The sequence below is a fragment of the Aplidium turbinatum genome, chromosome 1 (assembly GCF_918807975.1).
Source record: "Aplidium turbinatum chromosome 1, kaAplTurb1.1, whole genome shotgun sequence".
In the NCBI taxonomy this organism is placed as follows: domain Eukaryota; kingdom Metazoa; phylum Chordata; class Ascidiacea; order Aplousobranchia; family Polyclinidae; genus Aplidium; species Aplidium turbinatum.
In genome coordinates this window covers 17,228,167-17,251,069 of record NC_137472.1, presented here as the reverse complement: position 1 = coordinate 17,251,069, position 22,903 = coordinate 17,228,167, and the positions used below count along the sequence as shown (strand labels likewise).

Genomic DNA, 22,903 nt, shown 5'->3' with positions numbered 1-22,903 from the left:
GACAATTTAAAAAATGTTTTTCAACAAATTGCCAAGTATCCTTAGGTTGGTGGGCAAGGAGTTAAGTTACATGGTAGCCTACCTCTGGACAATTCAATTTATTTCCCATGCAATGTAGGCTAAATTTAAAGGATATGTCGATGAAAGTATATTTAAGCGCGGCCACCAAACCTAACAGTTTAAAATAGATGAATTAGTTGAAAGAATCAGTTGCATCTACATACCTAAAGCAACTGGAGGTGTGGCAGTTGATAAAGCCATGCGGTATTTGTATTTGCGGTATTTGTACGGAACGGAATTGTGTTTATTGTGACAACAGTAGAGTAGGCTACTGTTTAACACATTTTAATGCAGTTGCAAGAGTCTTGAATTTCAAAGTGTTTTCAGAATTGCATGTTACTGTATTGCACTAGTAGAGAGAAGCTGACTTGCATAAGGTCTGGCTTCCTCTTTCATTTCAGTAAACTATGTACGGTACCAGTGTGTTATAGTGCTACTTTCCGAAAAATAAACCGGTGATTGATAGATGGTTACTAATTCCAGCATTAGGCTTTGTTTTTTTGTATATGTATTAAAGCACTTGTGCCTTTTTTATTCAGTGTTGTTCAATATTGAAGGATTTATCTATGTGCAACTTGATAGCCTTTCTGCTATAATGGGAGGAAGAGGAGATTTTAAGGTAATGTCTGATGGGGGATGGAGTGGCATGGGTGGATATATGAATGCTAAAATACAAAAGCTAGATCATCAGTTTACAGAAAAAAGTAAAGGTTTGGAACAGCTTTCAAGCCTTTTTGATGGAGTTGCCATTCATGTTAATGGCTACACTAATCCCACTCATGATGAATTAAAAACGATCATGGCCCAACATGGAGGAAAGTTTCATGCATATTATTCAAGGTATGATTGCTTGTTTTTCTTTATTGTAAAACTCGGAAATATCAGCTGTGAATTAAAACCTAGAATTTAGAAAACAATATTTGAGTGGCAACCATTGGAAAGTAACGGAATGGCCCGATTCGATGAGTCCGATCCCTATTCAGTGATTTTTTTAATTATTTGGTGCCGTAGCCTAATTATCATTGCCGTTTTAGGGTTAGGTGTTAGAGGTTAGGAACTCATCGAATCGGACTCACCGAATAGTAGCAGACCCAGAAAGTAATGCATCATGTCTCAAATCAAAGCCTACTTTCAGTTTAGGCTAGTTTGTAAAGTTAAATTGTTGGACAATTGATGTAGACCAAGGGTCTCAAACTCAAATTGCTCTGAGAGGGACAGAGAGGAAGTTTTATTTTGTCTGTTGCGGCGAATGATATGGTACAATTATAAACAATACGAATAAAATAGCACCATAATAATCTAGATTTCACAACAGACAAATGGGGGCCAAATGAACACTTGTAAGTTAACCGAGGGCTGTAATACACATTATCAAGAAACAAAATAACACAGTTAAAACGCAATAAAAAAGATTAAGAACATACCAAGAACGTTAGATTGCAAGAAAAAGTAGCCTAGTAAGAACAAAGAGATGGAAAAACACTGTATAAACACAAAGAATGCAAATGAAATGACGGACCTGAAGAGTAAAAATCATGCAATCAACTTTCAAAAAGCATGAAAAAAACTAAACCCTTAAAGAACTGACTTCAGAAAATACCAAAGTTATAATATGGTACTATTGTGATAATAACACAATAATTAAATAGGCAGAGTGTGTGAATGTGATGTAACAATGCAAGTTTCTCTCACTCAATAAAATGGCACAACAGTAGTGCTAAAAAGTTATGTGAAGTTTGATGGGCATTTTCGGATTTTTTGGGCAGTTCTAGAGTGCATAGTTCTAAATCTATAGGAAAAAATATGTTGTAGTTATTTATCATTTTAAAGATTAAAAATGCATCATGGGCTGCACCAAAAGTCCTCACGGGTCACATGCGGTCCGTCCGTAGGCTGCGTATTTGAGACCCTTGATGTAGAGTTGTAGACAGTGGTAATCAATCGAGGCATGTTATGTTTCGATGCATATGTACATTTTTTTCCTTTTTTTCTATAATTTATAACATAAATAATTAAACTATTTATAAAACTGCACTGGAAAAGAATGAAAAGCAATGAATATGTGATCATGACTGTTAAAGTAATGTTGTGTTACTTTACTTACTTAGACTAGCTACATTTGGTTAAGTTTTACTGTTTGTGCAGTTCTTCCACTACACATGTGATTGCTTCAAACTTACCTCGAGCAAAGGCAAAAGAGATTCGTCCTAATCAAACTATTGTGAGACCAGAATGGATAGTGGATAGTTTAAGTGAGAAAAAACTTCTACCGGTGCATCCATACATTGTGGCCATTCATGGCGGATCAAGAAATCAAATGACTATTCATGGATTTACTGCTAAAACCAATGGTAAGGTAACTGGGAAGTCCATAGACCTTTGGGACTTGGGTCCACTATGACTTATCAATGGAGTCCACAAGATTTTCTTATTATTTTTAAGCTGATTAGAAGTATCTCTGACTGGACAGTATAACACTATAACAGTGCAAGAGCAGTGGTGAATCCAGGAAGGTGATTGGAAAGACCACCCTCCCTAATCCAACTTCAATTGCCTTGCCCTTAAGCTGAAGCATTTTATAAAAAAAAGCTGAGATTTTTTTCAGCGACAGGGCATTGTCCAATTCCCTTGTTTGTCAAGTTGTCGTTCAAAATAAGCTCTGTGTCTTACAAAAAGGGTGTATTTCACCAAAAAATTCTGAAAAAAAAACGAGGACAAAGACCCCTCATTTTGTGGTTCAATTTCCTAATGTTTGTTGCACTGGATCTGCACTTGTTTGGTAGAGCTGAGTACGAAATGCTTGTTTGAATTTTTATGTTTTTTAAAGTACGGTAGTGTTTTGGCTTTTGGTTGTCCATAGAACTTAAAAAAATATAATTCAAGAAACCTTAGGTTAGAATGAGTGTGTTTCTGTTGCATTTTTTGTCTCAATACTGATGACATACCATACTTGTATTAGATGCTCACTTGCCTAATGTGAGGAAGTAGAATTAACAACGTCAACAAACTTTAAATTTTCCATTTTTTTAATCTTATCAAATATTATACCATATCAAATACTGATGTTTTAGAAAGCAACCATGAAGAAACCCCTTCTACTTCAAGCAAACTAACTTTGAAAAGCCATTCACCTTCAAAACAAACGGCAAGCACTAGGTTTGTGTGAAAAAAGTCTTAAATGCATGGAGATTTTAGTTGCTGAAAAAGTGAGCTTAAATTTCTAATGTAACGTTCTCAAACAAATAGCTATACAGCAAAGTACATGCTCTAAAACTCTACCTGTTTTTGTGAAATTAGGTCTTTGGCATACGTCTTCCATCTTGTTTGTTCATCAATATAATACAATGTTGCCTTATAGTCGGAGCATACTTCCTACGGCAGATTCGTCTTTTTTATCCGACTTCTATTCCCACTCACGTCTTCACTTCCTATCAACATGGAAAACTGAACTTTCTGATTTTGTCAGGTAGCTATTGCATTGTTACGAGTCAATTGCAATGTATGTAGGCCAGTTAGGGTTCTGTTCAAGGATTTTTATGTATGTATGATGGCTAGCTTAAATCCAGGATGGTCAACACTATGTTTAAATCTTAGCTTTCATGAAGTGTGTGTAAACTCACGATTTAATAGTCACTGAAGAAGAGTTTAGTATCTACTTTGGGCTATTTTTTTTTAATTAGACTGACCAGGCGTTCCAACCATTTTGCTCCTATAAATGTAGCATTTCTTGTATTTTGTGGTTAAGTGCTGTGTAGCAGAGTTGTTGATAGTGGCGCATGAATATTACTGGAGTGGTGACGATGACGTTTTGTTTGTTAGGTCGCTGACAACTTCCCACACTCCCAAGCTCGCTGGTCGTCTTGAATTGATGAAAAACAGTTCTACTGAAGGTAATGATTGTAGCTTTCGATAGCTTAATTGATATGCAGTTGCCGTCATAGGCGCCGACTCCGGAGGGGCGGCGCCCCCCGTGAATTTAGCTCGGGGTGGCTGCCCCCCCGCAAATTATTTAAAAAAAATCCTAAATCAAATGTTTCTAAGTTCAGATTTGCGTTAGTTTGACCTTCATTGCGGATCGATCTCATTTAAAAGATCTACTTGTTGCAACAAGAGCGCTGCTCCTAAGATAACAAAAGAAACAGAAGTACGGTAGCTGATAAACGCCAGCATGGTGCCGTTGAAGCAAACAATGATTGAAAAACGTTTTTCTTGATTTCTTCCGCTTTTTTTTTTTGGGAGTGTCAATAACGAGGTGCAGTTTGCTCAGTTTAGTATCTACTCGTATTAAGAGCTAAAGTTCAAAGTGACCAGCATATAATTCGAAGTAGCCTACAGGCCTCGAAATTCGTTTTTTGTTGACGGCGGACAAAGGTGTCCGGTCTGAGCAGCTATCTCAGAGGACAAATTAAGTCTCACGGCGGACACACCAGTTTTAGCGTCGATCGTCATGCTTAATCACTTTATCTTGATAATAATTCTTCGCCATTTCAGAACTCTAACTACGGTTTTAGAAGGCTTTTTAAAAAATCAGTAAAGTCACTCTGAAAGGCCTTCATCAGACCAACGACTTGCGCTTGAAGAGTCAAAGCGCCGTGTAGCTGGTCAATACGTCACATAACTGATTAACTTTCACCGAACGAGGTCGTGTTGCTTATTGCGTCACAATGCTCTGGACAGGAGTCGGAAAATTTCTACACCAACGCTATTTTCTGCTGTGCAAAGTATTACAGGCTTTTTTCTTTAAGTTTATTTTTGCGTGTCATGTGAGCGAAAGTGAATTTTTCTTGGGTCTTTTCTTTCTTACTGTAATACCAAAACTTAACAAGTTTTGTTGCGTCTTGCTGTTATAGCCTACTCGTATAATCTAACTTTGTAACCAACCTTGCCGTATCACTATTACTCGGAGATCAAAGCCAGACATTGTGACGTAAAACGTGAACTAAATTGCGCGTGATTAGTGTAGAAGTACCTGCACTCCTATTGATTCTTAGCGAAGAATTCACCTTTGTTACGCTGATTCAATGTCATCAATCGTTGAAGCAACGTAAGAATCGAAAGTTTTCCACATTGAATGGAAGCTAAGGGATACAGGATTCACATTTTCTAGATGCGCGCTAGAATGCGCTGGAAAATATATTATTGCAACAATTGTTCGAATGTTCGTGCTATGCAATGACGATTTGTATCGCTAGTTCCTGTGCTATTTCTCGGCGGACAAATATGACTGATCTAGATGGTACTTCCCGCGGACATCACATGCTGTGACGGCGGACATGTCCGCCGTGAATTTCGAGGCCGGAGCCTACATTATAAAGCTTGGCGATATACAATGGCAGAAAGACGCAAACAAACATCAATGCTGACAAACAAACATCAGTATTTTGAATGTAAGCAATCAGTCGGCTAGAAAGTTTGCCCCCCCGGCAATTTTCAAAACCCGGCGCCTATGGTTGCCGTCATAACAAAATAAGCGACAAGTTGAAGAAACGATGGTAATGTGAATTTAAGCAACGCAGTTTACAAGCGGCTCCGTTGAGCTGGCTGAGCGGCACCTAATGAATAATAGAATAATATAAATTATACAAGCTGCAACTCAACAAAATGCGAAAAGTTAACCTCAAGGTTCAGAAAATGCGTTTAAGTCCGAGAAGAAAATGTTTCTCTTGATTAATTTCATACTGCATATAAAATGAGTGCCGAAATACAGAACGTGCATTTACGGTATATGGTTTGCATTGTGATACAATACAACTTGAATGCTTTGGGCATCAAACTGCGCAGTGATTGACCTCTTGACTATATAATGTACACAATGGCTGAGGCTACCAGCGGCATTAGAGCAATGCTCATGTCAAAATGTTGCGCAGGCCGCTGTGTGAATTGCGATGATAATAAGATACTTTTTGTTTTGCAATTACTGCAACTCCCAGCCCCTTTTCATGGCCATAGCTAGTTTTGTTTGCTTAAAACGTCTTTAACTTTATTGAAGGAAAATCATAGTCAACTGCACAGAAGTTAGGATTTTATGACCATTTTAGATTGTCCTAATCAGTATTTTGGTGGGAAGTCCATCCTTCATATCGACATGGATTGTTTCTTCGTCTCGGTCGGCTTATTATCCAGGCCCCATCTGCGGGGGCGTCCCGTCGCTGTGACTCACCATTCACCCAATACCCCATCTTCGACCCGGCAACGCAAGGGCACTGATCCTGAATACGAGAAGAAATTTTACATGAAAAAAAGCAAAAAAGAAATAATTGCCAGGTAACTGTTTTCTCTTACCAAGACAGCTTGTTTTACTAATTTAAATCGATTCTCTTGCAGTTGGTCTATGGTAAGAATCTCACCACCATAACAACTCGTTGAGAAAATCCGAAAATATTGCACACGCAGACAATGAGAAACACTTTTATTTTAAGATGTTTTGTAGCTAACTTAAAAAAATGCAAGAATGTTTAAAGTTTGTCAACTTTCTTTGTTGATGACATGCATTTACATACATTTGTAAAAGGTGTGGGCCATTTCTGCCGTGGGGCTGTTTCCGCAAAGCTGACGTTACTTAGTGGAAAGTTTTTAATTGCGAGACATAAGCAGTTTGTATAGAATCTTTCGAAAAGTACATTTATACTCATAAAATATTTAAATGGGAGTTTATTTGTAACGTGATTTACCCGTAAAATACATTGACCTTGTTGCTACTCTTTCGGATAGCCTACTTGGACTTTTCATACATTGCCCTACACCGAGAGAAATGTGGTTTTTATCTTGATTGACAGCTCAAGCGAAGCAGAAGACGTGGACAGTGGCACTACTCCGTCATATTCAGAGATCGCTTCTTGCAGCTACGAGGCACGTAAGGCTGGTTTGAAGAACGGAATGTTTTATGGAAAGGCCAAAGAGCTCTGTCCTGACCTCATGTGAGCGTTCAATGCAGTCATGATTCTTGTACTTCTTTGCACTCATATCTTACATGTTAATTCGTCACAGAGCAATTCCGTACGACTTCGACGCGTACCGCTCCACCTCTCAGAAGCTTTACGAAATTCTGACATCCTACACCCAAGACATCGAAGCAGTCAGCTGTGACGAAGCTCTGCTTGACGTCACGAGTCTTGTATCAGACGCGGGACTCTCCCCTTCTTCCATCGCCAATAACATACGAGCAAAGATCAAGGAGACAACCGGATGTGACGCATCAGCAGGTTGGTCATAATTTTCTGTGTTCATGCATCCATTTCGTTCAAGCGTACATGCTGCTGCAATGGGAACCACCTACTACTTATTAGCTGTTTTATTTCTCATTGTAGTTTATTTAGAAAAGCACGACTTATTTCAGTGCACAGACGTACTTTGATCTAATAATTTCCTCATTTTTTTGAGACTGATGACCGTTGTTTGCTCGGTGTTAGGTATTGGTCCAAATATTGCTTTGGCTCGAATGGCAACTAAAGTTGGAAAGCCAAATGGGCAACACGAAGTCACGCTTGAACAAGCACAAGCATTCATCCGTGACCATCCCGTGAAAGACCTCCCTGGAGTTGGCTATTCCACAGGTAGGTTCTGTTTTGATCTTTAGCTTGTAACTTTATTAACATTCACCCATGTGGAGTATGCGCTAGAAGCATAGCTGTTGGAGAAGGGGTGAGGAGGCAGGGAAGGTCACACCAAAGACTTTGAAAAGTGGTACTGAATCATATTCCTACTTGGCACAGCGATGGAATAGAATCGGGTAATAATGTACTCAGTTACGACTCTATGCGGCTGCACTGACGGGTTTGCTACTATTCGGTGAGTCCGATTCGGTGAATCTGATTCGGTGAGTTCCTTACCTCTAACCTCTAACCCCAAACCCCTAACCCTAAAACAGCTATGATAATTAGGCTACGGTACCCGATAATTTAAAAAAAAAAATTGAAAAAATCCCCGTTAAGGGATCGGACTCACCGAAACGGGCCATTCCGTGCACTGACACAGTATGCTTTATAGCGCGCTGATGAGCAACTCATTCTGCGATGGATACAGCGCTATATAATAACATTAACGCTTATTATTGTTATTGTCGGGTGTATTAGAGATGTTAATAAGTGGAGAACGGAATGAAGAACGAATGTGGGAGAGTTAGATACTTGGCGGAGCAGAGGAGAAACATGCAACACTGGGACATGACGAAATCGAAATTGTCCATTAATTTCGTCTGCGGGATATGTTGGAATACGGTGACGCACTAGCAGGTGGTGACAGCAAGGATTCGAGCTGGATGGAAAGTTTAGAGATCTATTAGACGCCATTTGCGGTAGAATATTATATTGCAGGTTGACCTTATATGGAGTGTTTGAAGAGTTTGAACTCGCTACAAAGAGGAATGCTGGGCTCTGAAGAAGAAGGGTATCAGGCGAACGCAGATGACAGATATGAGAATGTTTAGAGTGATGTGTGGCAAAACTCGTGATAATCACCAATGCTATATTGAAAGAGTGGTCTGGCCTTGAGAGTATTGATGAACATTTAAGCCTTGTTCGCACTGACAGGCTTGTGCTGTGCCTTGTATTGAGCGGAGCTTTGAGCATTGTGAAAGTAGGTTTACATTGTATGTACCAGAAGGCTCCAGGTCCCGACAAGCGGGTGTTGCTAGTGGAAACCGTCACGCTTGACTGATATACTGAAACGCGGGAAAGCAATTGACTGAAATATCACCAATGCTTGGGAGAAGCCCTGCAGTTACTGCTCAGTTTAAACTACCCGAAATAAGTGGTTTTTACTTTCGTGTCGTAATGAATCGCAATAGAGCGAAAGGTTTAGTTCTTTTGATGTGGCCACGTCGAAGAAGAAAGAATAAGCAAAGGAGAATGCGAAAATGGTGGGTGGATCCTATCCTTCAACGAAGAAATTAACTGGGTGAGTAGGCTATTGGGCTAGCTTACTGCAAACTTTCGCCGAATGATATATCAAATGTATGCTAATTCCATGTTATTCAGGAAAATATCATCGTCTGGTACAAGAAATGCGACTAGAAAGAGAAAGTGCGTTTCATACGTATTTCAGGATGACACCCAGCCAATTTGATGCATTGTTGGCCAAAGTCGGCCCAAAGATTTCGAAATTAGATACGCAGCTACGGAAGTCTGTATTTGCTGGGGAACGACTTGCGATGACTTTACGGTAAGAATAATATTTCTTTAAAGCGTAGGCCTATGACACAAAGAGATCAATATAAAGCAAATGAACAGGGGTTTTCTTCTTAATATTATGCTCACTTGAGGAGCAGGGGCATTGACAGGGGGATCTAGGTGGTACTTTTGGACCCGGAATATTTAGGGGGTCCGGATTAAAAAGATTCTCCGCGACTTCAAACATTATCAAGATCTTACCAATAATCAGATTTAAAGGAATTGTCATCAGAGGGTAAAACAGCCACTTCAGCTCTCTGGTGGGAAAATAGCCACTTCAGCCACAGCACATCAATAAAAGTTTGTACACAACCTTTACGCTCATAGCATTATCGATGAAGGAGTCCCAAAAGTACATTGGTACCGGGCCCGAGAAATCCTGTGAACGGTCCTGTTGAGGAGTGTCCGCCGACAATAAAAATGCTTATTAGTTTTTTGTGTTACAGATACCTTGCTACCGGAGACTCGTACACAACAATAGCGGCATCGTATAGAACTTCGAAGTCTCTTTTAAGCGCGGTTATCCCGGAAACGTGCGGTGCAATATGGGAAGAGATGTGCAACGATGTTATGCCGCAACCTCAAACTGACGACTGGACTAAAATTGCCGATGACTAGTACAAGTTCTGGCAGTTTCCCAACTGCGTTGGTAGTGTGGATGGCAAACATGTATTATAACCCTTCAGGCCCCTGTTAACTCTGGATCCCTGTTCTACTACAAGCGCAGTTTCAGCATTGTTCTCTTGGCCGTAGTGGATGCGCAATACAATTTTGTGTGTGTTGATGTGGGAGCGTATGGAAGTCAATCTAATGGAAGTGTTTTGTCCAATTCTGTGTTTGGGTCTAGACTTGCCAGCCCAAATTTGGGCCTACCTTCTTCTCGTTTACTGCCAAATACAACTAAACGACTTCCATTCGTCTGTGTGGGTGACGAAGCGTTTCCACTGAAAGAGAACCTGATGCGACCGTACCCCGGAAAAAATTTGGAGTTCCGCAAGCGCATATTCAACTACCGCTTATCTAGAGCGCATAGGATCGTAGAGAATGCGTTTGGCATTCTCTCAAAAAAGTGGCGAGTATTTAGGCGCCCAATTGGAATTGCACCCGAACGAGTTGATGCAGTGGTCAAAGCGTGTTGCTGCTTGCATAATTTCCTGCGTCACACCAACACTTACTGCAACGAACAAGACTTCGATCGAGAAGACCGGATGGGAAGGATTACCCCCGGAAGATGGAGGGAAAGTGGTTCTACTTCATTGCAAGACCTAGACAGGTCTGGCAGAAGAGGCACGACAGCTGCCGCAGCAATAAGAGAAGTCTACGCAGATTATTTTGTGAATGAGGGGGGCGGTTGCGTGGCAAACAGAAATCGTAAACAGATGGTCAGCTTAATCAAAACCTTCACTTTTCTATTTTTACATATATCACGCAAAAACTTGCACAGCAGCTATTTATATTCGAATTCAATGTTGTACAACACTTGCAACATTTGCATTTTGGCTTTGGTTGCTTGTTGCGGCGTCAATCTGTTCATTGTCGGCAGCAAGCTTAACAGAAACAGCCGATGTTCGTCTAGATCGTCTTCTGCAAGTAAATAAAATGTTTCTTGAGTATTTTTGTTTGTCTACATGCGAGAGATGCTACCATATCAAGTAGGGCAGCTTCTATTTTGATCAATCAATGCTTCATAGAAACAAATTACAAGAATGCTACGCCAGAAACAGCTATATAGCCTACCGGTATCAATACCGCACCTTTGCTCTCCTCCAAAAACTCGAGAACTTTGAAATCCACCGCATCCATTTCTTTTTTATTTTCATTGCGCCTTTTTTTGGCTGGTGGAACTGAAACCTCGGGTTCAGGAGAGTGGGTAGACACGTCCAGCTGGCTCCTTCTGCACTCACCACCACTGGACATGCTTGTGTTGTGCAGTTCGCTGGAACTGTCTACCGGTTCCAGTTCGAGCACCACCTCATCTTCTTTGCTTTCAAGGAAGTTAGTTGAAGTTCTGCATGTATAATGAGTTAATGGCACGCCAGTTAGCAAAGTAGAGTGCAGGATTTGAGCATTTCTATTCGGTATGTTGTCAGGGACCTACATTAATAAAATTAGTGGAGCTATGACGTCACGTTTAAAAAAATCAGGAAATGCAGTGTCTTTTACATAACGTAGGTGTTAGATTTTGTAGCAGCGTTTGCTCAAATAAATTTTTCATTAAAGTTTTCGTGAATTGCAAAAAAGGCTACACTTTAAAGTTGTCAACAAGCTTCATAAAAAATGTTTTTATAACTTCATTAATTCACATTTCCATTACCGTCGTGGCGAAATATAGGGGTCTATGTAGCTCATCGCATCCGCAAATGTCCATTTCGGAATGTAGTTCGCTGCAGAACCCGACTTGTGTGCGTCATACTCCCTTTTTTTTTTCACGTACAACCTCCTCAATCTCGTCCATTCCTTTTTCAATTCATCAGCTACAAAAAACTATGTCAACCAAGCAATACACAGTTACACACAGACAAAAAGGTATAACAGATGCTCTCCCCAATTTCCTGAGATAAGAATATAGCCTAGCCTATATAATTTTGTTTATTTCTTAACTGCAGACAGTGGCACACCATTTCGGCCTAAATGGCCTCATCAATGCAGTAGTACACCGAAATGACCACAAAGATATTTTGTGTTGTTGAGAAAGGTTCTTACATCAGCTACAACGATGCATGAACTTTAATATAAGTGGAACTACACATCTACATAATAAACATCCTTTTGATAAACCATTGACCACACAGACTCAATTCTTAGCTTGCATCCAGAGATGAGGAACATTTCCTACTTGGCAATGTCCATTGGCATAAACTATTATTTGTAGAGAGTAGGCTATCCCTGAAAATTTTTCCATCACTATTTTAAGCAAACCTGATTTGAATTTTATTTTAAGATTTTATGTTACTTAAATTCAAGTCACATTAGTTGTAAACACAATTTGAAATAGTCATACAGTGTGGGTGCAGAAGTTGTTCAACACAGCAGTCTGTAATACGTAGTGCAAAAAATTATTGACCTATAAATAATCGGCCTATAAAATGAAGTGTGTTTACAACAAAAGTATTCAAAAACCACAGAAGTGAAGTTTTTTAAAGATACCACCATATAGCTAGATTTAGATGTTTATATAAGTTGTTAAATTTTCCAAAACTGATTATGTTACCATGATCTGAGTGATACTGCAGTAAAGACTTACCAGTGTGTTTGTTCTCCATTGATGAAGCTATTTTTGCCCAACAGTTTTCTCGAACTGCTGGCATGTGGTACAATGGCAGCTTCTTGTCGTACAGTACTGGGTACTGTTGCACCAAATTAATTAGCGTTTCAGTTTCAATGTTTGCCATAGGTATATGCTGTTTTGCTATATGCTTTTGTAATAACTGACTACAATCTCTGCAAAATGTAGACATTGTATATCTTTGTCATACTAATAATATCTCAACGCAAAACTTCAGTAATGGACTTCGGCAGCTAACATACTATTCAGTTATATTCATAACCAGTCACAAAACTTAGGAGTGCCGGTATATCATTTTAAATGATTAGCCTACATGTTTAAAGAAGCCTGATGATGAATTTAAAATTTCAAAGCAGCTTTTCTTCTACGATGTAAATGTACATAAAATGTTAGTCACCCTACACTTAACTTGATTCTGTATTAGTAAAAGCCTAGGCCTATTTCATCTCTCCACTCTGCTGTTCTATATGCAGCTTAAGTTGTCAACCTCCACGTGGTGAGCCCTGGATTCGACTAATGACAACAAACCGACAAGTAGTAGCAAAGACAAGAAGAAGCCTCATCATGCAGCTTGTGTACCTGGAGGGCAGACACTAGAGAAGCACCGCACTTGCAAGGAAGGTTAAATAAAATGACATATTTCGCCTCCTATCTCAAGTCAAAACCTTTTATGGAAGTAATTCTGATTTAAAGCAGTTTTTGTGATGTCACAGCACCCACGAAGGTCCTGCTTGCCTTTCAACCTCTGTTTACAAATCTTGCCTTCTCGCTTGTGACTTGAGCCGAAATCACTCCGTTGCAATTTTCGCTCAAGCGTACAAAGAACGTCTCAAGCGACCACGTCACAAGCCGCGCAGTGTGAACAGCCGCACTGAAAACCATTGAAGCGAAAACGTTTCAAAGAACATCACGAGACATGGCACAGCAGTGTGAACAGCAGCACTGAAAACCATTGGAGCGAAAACGTTTCAAAGAACATCACGAGACATGGCACAGCAGTGTGAACAGCGCTTTAAAAGAGCATCGATTGAGATTAGGCTCACATTCTCTCATTACTGTCCTATTAACGCTGACCATCTTTTTTATTCCCAGCTGCAAGATTGCGTGAACTTGGAGCGCCAACTTGCGGCAGTTTGCAAACTATTTCCCAAGAAGATTTAAAAAAGGAATTTGGAACAAAGACGGGGGAGAAGTTATACAACTTGTCCAGAGGAATTGACAACAGAGAGGTGGGAATACTTTGCGAAAGCTATCTGTTTTTTTTAAACCAAATTCAAAGTCGCCACCGGTCCAGTAGATGGACTTGTATAATTACATAAATAAACCAAGGCAAATTGGTTGATCTGAATGTGCGAATCTTCATACCGGAATGAGCCCCTTTTAAAGCTCAGCCTGGGCAGTTTCGCATACTTGTAGAGACTTAAACCCCCATCATCATCAAGATCGACTGACGGAAAATTTGGCTTGCTGCCTGTTAATTCATGCCTTTTGTTTTTGTATATCATAGAATGATAGCGCGTTGTTGCTGCACAGTGCACACAGGTTTAGAGTTTTGATTTATCACGCGGCCTGGTTGTCTTTCAATGGCCTGGCTGTATTATTGCTGTGGGCATTCGCTTAATATATCCTGCAACTTGTTGTCTTATTGCTCGCAAGAATTAAAAGTAACATTTTCATTTATTTTTACCTTCTTATACTATGCTAAAATGTATTGCATTAGCAAGGGCTCCATCTTTTTAACGTTATTATTACGCTCAATTATGGTGTAATAACATGACCTTTTATTTAATCGTAGGTCCGTCAATCGAAAGAGAGGAAGTCTGTGTCAGCGGACGTGAATTACGGTATCAGATTATCCTCCATGGATGAATTGGAAGTTTTCCTATCCAACTTAGCCAAGGAAGTGAGCAGTCACATATTCTTGAATGCACTTCATTACCTTTCAGGAAGAGTTTAATCGAAGTTTATGTACAATCGTGCCTTTCAAGCGTAGTTACATACTCTAAACTGCAATTTGTATTCTAACTGTGATCACTTCACACTGTATACTTCACTATGAAAAAGTATGGAACACTGGGATGTGTTGCTTTTCGAGAAACACTCTTGAACGAACTTGTCTGTTGTATTTGAATTAACTGAATGAGCCGCGGATTTGGTTTTTCAGTTCATTTACTGTAAAAATAATGAAAATAACGAAATTAAAAAAATATTAATTAAAAAAATATCAATATTTTGCAACTGCTCACAAAAGATGATTTTAATATTTCCTGGTGCCTATTTGTATGGAAGCACTGAAACGGTTTGAATCGCAAAGAGCTGAAAGTGACACTTGTCTTCAGTTGATGAAGTGTTATATACAAAACACACTTGTTTTTTTCCTAATGCCTATTTCTCCTGAATAAACATGACTCCTTCTCTAGGTGAGCGTTCGGATGAGGAAGGCGGATGTTGTCGGGAGGAAGGTAACACTCAAGTTGATGGTTCGACTCCCAGACGCGCCAACGGAGACTGCCAAGTTCGGCGGCCACGGGGTGTGCCAGTCAATGTCCAGGAGTAAGAACGTGAACGCGCACACCGACGACTGTGACGTCATTATGAAAGAAACAATCAGCCTTTTCAAATCCGTACAGGTTTGTCGAAGCCAACTGAAACGGGATTCCCTGTCAACCATGATTTGATATTTTCATTTCTTAATTTACAAGTTATTGGAAAATAAACAATCCTTGAACACAGAAAATCTTGCAGCTCATAGATAAGAAGTGTAGTAACCGTAGTGTACATGGTACAAAATGTTTAGAAAGGCACCTTGCACTTTAAAATTCGTGGCATCACGAATTCCCAGGAATACTTTGTGACATCGTTTGCTCCAAGAGTCAGTTACTTTGGAGGTTCAGATGTGAGGTTACAAATGTCATGAACTTCACTGCAGGTTTCCATTTCGGATCTTCGGGGAATCGGCATTCAGGTCACCCAGTTGAAAGCCTCCAGTTCCCGCGAAGCTGAAGCTAAATCCTCCATCATTCGCTTTGTCAAGCCACAGTAAGTGCGATGGAATATATGTAGCGAAAGCTGAAAGCGACAAATGTGTTGGTCATCTTATCAGCTCGCTGTTTGAAAAGCGGTCCCATGCTCTCGTTTATTCCAGTTGGGGAAGATACCTGCTTGGCCAAATATAAATTTTTTGTTTAAATTCGTATGACAGAACATGCGTTCGAAACATTGCAGAACTGCTCAGTACAACAAGTACTTTGCAATTATATTCCAGTAGTTGGTCCATCCAACCAGCCGATCTTATGGCAGCGTTGGATTTCGTTTATTTCATGTCTGTATTGGTCGCTGAGTATAAATTATAATACATTTTTTTTTTCTGACATTATTTTTCATTTCAAGAATGAACGTGAACGAAGACCTAGATGAAATTCCACCCGGTCAAGGTAAGACAAAAAGAAGACATTTCTAACGTTGGTTCTCTCAATGCGTTGTGCCAAAAATATTAACGTGATGAAATTAACATTCATCGGCTTCCACAGTTTCTCGATATCAAACGTTGTCAACAATTTCAATATTCCTCGTCAAGAATCTTCGTTTTATACTTTCATCATTTCTTAACTGCTTTAATGTTTAAACCAGTTGCCAGTGAGTTGGTTGATGGACAATATAGTCCAGGAACTGACGTGATGGAAACACCTGAAAGACTGGATGAGATATCTTCCGGACAGCCATCTAGCCAGGTCAGAGAACTTCATAAATTTATGGATTGTTTTTTCCTTCGAAATTCCATTGATCTTGTTGTTTGTTTGTTTATTGGCCGCTGCGAAAAATATGTACAATAAATCAAAACACAATGTACAGTAAAACTGTTGAAAAGTTTACAATAAAAAAAACGAGTAAAAAATGATGGTAGCATCACAGCAGCGGGAGGCTGCGAAGTGACCGTTCAAGGTCTTCAAGTCAAGCAGCCACCCTTAACTCATCAATGATAATTATAATTGAATAATTGAGACAAAGAGATAATAATACATAAATAACGGTGAAGCTGTCCAAGAAGATAAGAAATCAAAAAACTGATTAGTAGGTTAATTTAGCATTTGTTTAATATGAGTCAATAATTTTCTTTTTGTACATTCTTTTAAAAGTTGTGAATGAGGATTTGCGAATTTCATCTGATATATTATTCCAAATTTTTGCGCCAGAGTATTTTATTGAGCGTTGTAGTTTTGTGGTTGTGTATCGATAATAATAGTAATCTAGGTTGGTCGAGTTTCGAGTAGAAAAGTTGTGAATTTGGTTACATTTTTTAAAGTAGTTTTGAAAAGTGTCAGGTAATAAATTAAAACTAAGCTGATACATAAACTTAGCAATTTCAAAGTTGTACAGATCTTTTAACTTTAGGATATTTAGTTGTTTATAAAAGGGTGTGACATGGTCAGCCCATTTACCTTTCACAACAGCTTTGACTGCCTTATTTTGCAAAACACCAAGCTTTCCAATATGTGTTTTGTATGACGACCCCCAAATTGTCAGTCCGTATATTAGGTAAGGATGCACAAGAGAGTAGTAAAGCTGAAGCATAGCTTTGGTAGATAAACAATGTTTTAATTTAGAGAGTATGCCAACAGATTTGGAGAGTTTGGAAGATAGAGCATCAATATGATCTCCATTAAGCCAACTTGTGGCGAACGATGAAAAAAATTGTCACTTTAATATACTTAAAGATAATAATAATTTGCCGGCACTCAAAAAGAAGTACAGTATTTGTGACGAAATAATTGTTAACTAACCGCAGTGCTGTATTTTTTGACTTGGCTTTACGTTCTATAATAGCCAAAACGTTTGAGAAATACCCCGCTAGACAGTGGCGTAGCCAAGGGGGGGGGAGGGTTTGGGGGTTACAACCCCCCCTTTGACACGCGTGTGACGTCACGATATTGAGAATGATGCTTTCAGTCTAAAAAAATTGCTTAATTTTAAACAAAATTGCATTAAAAGAGCAAGTTTTGCCAATACCAAACATCTCAGCCAGGAATAAGCAACAAGAAAACATAGAAACTTAGCTTTATTTCCGAAAAATGCCGAAGAAAACATGATCTTATCCTTTCGCTATGCCACCAGACACCACCATTTTACAGGAATATTCGTAACCACATTTTTGCTGAAAATGCTCTCAAATGCACCAAATTCAAAGTAATTTTTCAAAATTTTCTGGGGGAGGCCCCCCAGACCCCCCGACGCTGGGTCGTCAAAACCCCTCCCTTTCAAAATTCCTGGCTACGCTACTGCTGCTAGATAAACTCTTCCAATTCCAATTGTTCTTCAATTGAAGCAAAGTATACATTTCGTAGTAATTTGATACTCGTTAAGAGCATTGTCTATGGAACTTACGAAAGATATCAAAGTATGACACGATCTACGTTTATTGAAAAGATAGTATTCAAGTTCTGCACTAAATAATTTCTTTAAAGGTTAAATGACGGTTTTGCAGAATGGAATCAGTCAAAGTTTCCTTGAAGCTTTGCCGCAAGATCTCCGCGCGGAAGTTGTACGGGATTTAAAAGCCCACCAAGCGGCGCTTCAGAGCAACAAGGTGACATATGAAATTTATAACCGTGAGCAATACGGCCAATCGCAGACCCGGAGGCAACTTTCCAAAAGGTACCATTAAAAAATCCCCTTTGAACTTTGTTTGGTAATTACAGAAGAAAAAAGAGCAATGCCAGTGGTGGGAATCAAACCCAAGGGGAAAAATGGGGAATCCGGGAATGACATTCCCGGGAAATTTGCCGGTTCGCGGGAAATTTTTACCGTAAAAATCACGTTATTAACGTCTTCATACGAGCGTCGCAAATGCGTATTTACAAGAAACATTATTTACGAAATAAATTTTGGTATAAAAAAAAAAAGGAAAGAAAAAAGAAAAAAAAAGAAAAAATTGTAAATTCCAGTATACCAATGGTAGGCCTACTGCTATTTTGCATTCATCAAAATATGCTGGCGTTTGCACAACAGAAAAAATTTCAGCAGTCAATGGATGCTTTTAGCGGATTAGCCCTCGCAGTGAAAGTGTTAATTTAATTTCTCAGCGGGAAGTTTTTCCCTTCTATCCACTTAGGGTCGGCGTTTTCGCTTACGTCATGGTGCCATGCCAACGGCGTTTCATTTTTTGTTGGCGTTTCGGCTGTAATATGAATTCAACGTGTCCAGGCCTTGAATCAACGTGGAAAGACTCATTGAATAGCCAGTTTGAACTGAATTTCTCAAACCTGCTTGTAAACACACCAGCTTTTTCCTTACGAAGCAAAACCATAACGATGATTTATTGAACCTAAACTATTGCTGATAGTTAACAAAAGCTTTAGGGAATTCACCGAAGCGATACAAGCTGTATACGACTGTAAACGTTGTTCCAAAGTTAAGCAACAAAAATTTGCGTGTATAGACGCTTGCTCGGTGACGCAAGCAAAACGCGCCAGCGTCTATTAACGCTTGCCGATGCTAAGCGGCTATTCGACTGCCCGTGTTGGCGTTATTATTACTATTTGCATAACTCAAGTTAGCCCTATATTCAGTTCAGCGTGTATTTTCAGTAATTCTTGGTGATAAAATAATGGCAGCTACGCCAACGTTTAAATCAAAGCTTCCGATTAGGTGGGGCTATTGCAGAGTGTCTATGCGAAGGGACAGGTTTAGCGAACATACCCGTCAGCAACATCGAGGTTTTCCTATTAAAGAATATGGTCAAATAAGTCTAACGGAAATGTTTTCCTCATCTACTCGGAAAATACCACATCTCCAAGACGGGAGAACAATCAAGGACAACAACAAAAAAACAAACGAAACAGGTGTTATTACTAGTAGTAAAGAAGTCGAAGACAGTGACGTCGAGTTATTGGAAGCGCAACATCCACAAATAAAAAAGATATTAAAGACATTAGCGACGAGCTGCTCATTCACTGGAATGGGCCACACATAAGCAAGTGCAACAGCATCGTGAAACAGGCTCTTGGTCTATATTTCAAAGGAAAACCATGGCATTTTATTACCAGTGACGTTCGCTCGAAAATGTACAAATTGTCTGCTGTGGTAGACAGACTAAACAGCGAGAAATCGTCACTATCTTTTATGTCCCAGTAGTGTATTGTATTATTTGTAGTAATTTTGCATGGACGAAACTTGCTTGCGGTTTCTTTGATTTAAAAAAACAGCTGTTTTAGCGTTGTAATTTTGATTTTGTTGTCAAGTTAATGGTGTTTCATTCTCCGTGTAGCGGACTGGTTATTTTGTAAGTTATAGTAGTAATTTTCGCTGTCTTGTTTTTGTCAGCGAAACTTGTTGTGCATTGATTTGTTCATCCGCTTGACCGTTTTTTGTGCTATATGCCTAATGCCTATATCATTTTTCCTAATTGGTTATGCTATTCATGCACATTGCACAATGCACATAGTATGCAAACTATCAACCCGTTCGAGCATGAAGTGTTGTTATTGTCAACTTGTCAAGTACGTAACAAGCGGCTCGTGATGGCGTATTGTTTCATGACATTCACACGGTGGTCAGTGAGTCAGTGGATCTAATTTGAAAGCATGCAGCGTCTAATTTATTATACCTATTTTGTTCCAATTTATTCCGATCAACGTGGGCATATCAGGCACAAACAGTGCGCCATGCCTGCTTACGAATAAAACACGATACCAAGATTGTTTATTGGAACTATGAAGCTACAGATGGCCGTAGATAATATATTTTTGCGTGAGGTTTTTCGCCAGAAAACGTGTAAATGTGTAATTATGACGTCATTATCGTGATTGTAAACCACGGGAAATTTTTTCACAAAAAAAAACAGATTCCCGGGAAGTCAAGCATTTTTTCCAGCCCTGAACCTACGTCAATGAAATGACTACCATCGCCCTAACCCTCCGCGCCAAGTCAGTCGGTTGCAAACCGATGACTTAATTTAGGTAGGATTTACGTTTTCCTCAGTTGCTCAAAGGGGATTTTTTAATGGTACCTTTTGGAAAGTTGCTACCCGAAGTGATTAGTGACCACCTGGACTTCTGTGATCGAATAGATTTAGTTTAAGCGCAGATTACATGCAGAGACTCCACCTTATGGTGTAGTTTCGTTGAAGCGATGCAACTTATTAAACTTTTTGATATATTTGGAATATTTTGTGTAAGGTTTCTGATCTGTCTCTTATTTTGAGCTACTTACCAACCAACAATTAGAACACCCTTTGGCTGACAATAAGGAAGTTTTCACACATCTGTTAAAACAAGCCTATCCAGACGCTAGTTTTGTCGCTTCTACTTTTTTGTCGACCTTTGCTATGTTGACGTGCATTGTTTTTGCTGTGATGGTTAGAACTGAACTAGTCTAGTTGGCCAGGGCATAAACACTTCACAACGTAATTTCTGAAAGGTATGCGGAAAAGGAAAGTGCTCAAGTTTTCAATCGTTACAATTTAGCAGCCTGATGCCTTAAAAATCGTTTATTTTTCGACAATCTACATGTAAGAATAAATTAATTTCTCAATCATTTCCCCAGAAACCTACCCTTCCTACAAGCTCCAACACAAACTCGCCTTCTAAAAACAAACCATCAAAGAAGGTGAAGTTTAAAAAGTCTCCTAGGAGGCGGAAACGTGCCATGGCCAACCCGAAGACCACAACGAGCCCCAACAAGCTCATTACCGACTTGTTCCCGGTCAAAAGCGGAAAATCTGTGTCTGTTAATTCCGTTGAAAGAATACCAGCTCGTCGGGCACTTCTTGCTGAGGCAGGCGACTCACCATCATCATCATCAGGTTTGTAATGATTTACCTTCTGTTTAATAAAGTTCATTGTTCAATAGCGATCAACGCCTGCTGATTTCCAAGTTGAAAACGCGACTGTTATTTTCTTAATTCTTCATCGTTCCTCAAAGTCTATAATGTTTTTTATGGTAGGAGACATTAGTGACGAAAGCCGCATGGTCAGAAAAGCTTGCTTTTAAACATGTTTGTCGGATCGAAATCGTTCTGCCAGTTAGTCTAGACTAGGCTACTGCTAAACTCTTTCCACTATCGAATGGTGGTGTAGCCTACTTACTTTATGACTCTTTTGTTCACTGTCTTAAAATTAGAATGTCTGCCTACAAGAATTTTTCAGGGGTTAAAATTCCACCTCGTGTGCCCTCACCCCCGTCACTTGGCGGAGCTACAACTATCCCCGAGTCACGTGACGCCATAAGACAGTGGAGCAAAAGTTTTTCTGAATCACCTCCGATGGAATCTGACGTTAACGACGTTATACGGTTGGTGGCATGTATAAATTGCAACGTCAGTGTCATATGTGCAATAGTGCGTCTGACTTCAGATGCGGACGACATTTTTACTGTTATGACCGGTAGCCTGACTGTCAGCAGGAAAACAGCTAGGTCTTTTCTATGCTAAACTGGGTCGCTCATTGCTTATAGTTCTAGTTGGAATGTGGCCAGTTGGTGCTCCTTGCTATTTTTTTAGTATCTCCTAGTTATGCTACTCTTAACGGAATATGCTGACGCCATTTCTTGGTCTTCTGCATCCTCGTATGACGTCTGTCGTCAACCCATGCGATTTAACCTTACAACCCCACAGAGTTGTCATATAACAGTTGATTCGCCTCAACGGTTGTAGTGCAGCCCGAGTTTGCCCGTAACCTTTGCATCATGTTTTTTTTATTTATTTAGTAAACTTTATTTCCAGATACCTCGGCCGACTTGTCATTGAGTCACGTGACATAAGCGGTGCCTGCCTTGTTCTCCACACCCTGCGACGTTCCATTATGACGTTAATTGAACACTATGACATCATGGACACGCAGTGCGAACACGACAGCAAAGTGACATCATGGGTTGACATGTACAATCGCATAGCAACGAGCCTCTGTGACGTCGTGAAAGAAAACTATGACGGAGCCATATTAAGCGTGAAATTCATAACTTAGACGCCTGTTTCTAAACATTTTATCATGGTTGTAAACATATTTGAGTTTTTTTTTCTATTTGTAATATGCTGGCATTGTAACTTCTCTTCAAATCCAATTATGGTTTTACCCAATTATGGTTTAATCCTTGTGAAGTTGTAAAAGCCTTTTGTTTGTTATTTTCGTTCATACAACTTATTTGCACTTGAAGGTAATCACTGAATGCTTTGTGCCACGAAAATCACGTCGAACTTGTTACTATATCCAAGCTTACTACTACCATACAGTGCAATTGCTAACTGTGGGAAAAGATACTGCACAAGTTCAGCTTCCGCCTGCTTTTGAATGTTCATCAGAAACAGAATAATTTGCACTCGTGATTGTAGCTCGACAGCCTTAGTCGAGTTCTCGGGCTGTTTTACACCAAATAAAACTCCTTGTGGAATTTATGC

At 39.5% G+C, this 22,903-nt stretch overlaps 1 protein-coding gene across 1 annotated transcript; it reads left to right on the top strand.

Moving 5' to 3' along the window:
• The first annotated feature begins 655 nt into the window (after positions 1 to 655).
• Positions 656 to 22,759, top strand: LOC145769336 (translesion synthesis protein REV1-like). The gene is made up of 19 exons (XM_082580949.1): positions 656 to 900; positions 2,206 to 2,411; positions 3,132 to 3,216; positions 3,419 to 3,526; positions 3,880 to 3,950; positions 6,099 to 6,324; positions 6,837 to 6,977; positions 7,048 to 7,262; positions 7,470 to 7,613; positions 13,606 to 13,742; positions 14,309 to 14,416; positions 14,934 to 15,143; positions 15,443 to 15,552; positions 15,904 to 15,947; positions 16,144 to 16,244; positions 17,996 to 18,097; positions 21,055 to 21,313; positions 21,657 to 21,801; positions 22,232 to 22,759. The coding sequence occupies exons 1-19, from the start codon at positions 656 to 658 to the stop codon at positions 22,470 to 22,472; spliced, it is 2,898 nt and encodes a 965-aa protein (XP_082437075.1). The 3' UTR covers positions 22,473 to 22,759.
• The last annotated feature ends 144 nt before the right edge of the window (positions 22,760 to 22,903 follow it).

Coding starts and splice junctions, on each gene's coding strand:
- LOC145769336 (XM_082580949.1), top strand. CDS start 656: ATGGGAGGAAGAGGAGATTTTAAGGTAATGTCTGATGGGGGATGGAGT. Junction 6,978..7,047: donor GAGCTCTGTCCTGACCTCAT/GTGAGCGTTCAA, acceptor AATTCGTCACAG/AGCAATTCCGTACGACTTCG. Junction 14,417..14,933: donor TATCCAACTTAGCCAAGGAA/GTGAGCAGTCAC, acceptor CTCCTTCTCTAG/GTGAGCGTTCGGATGAGGAA.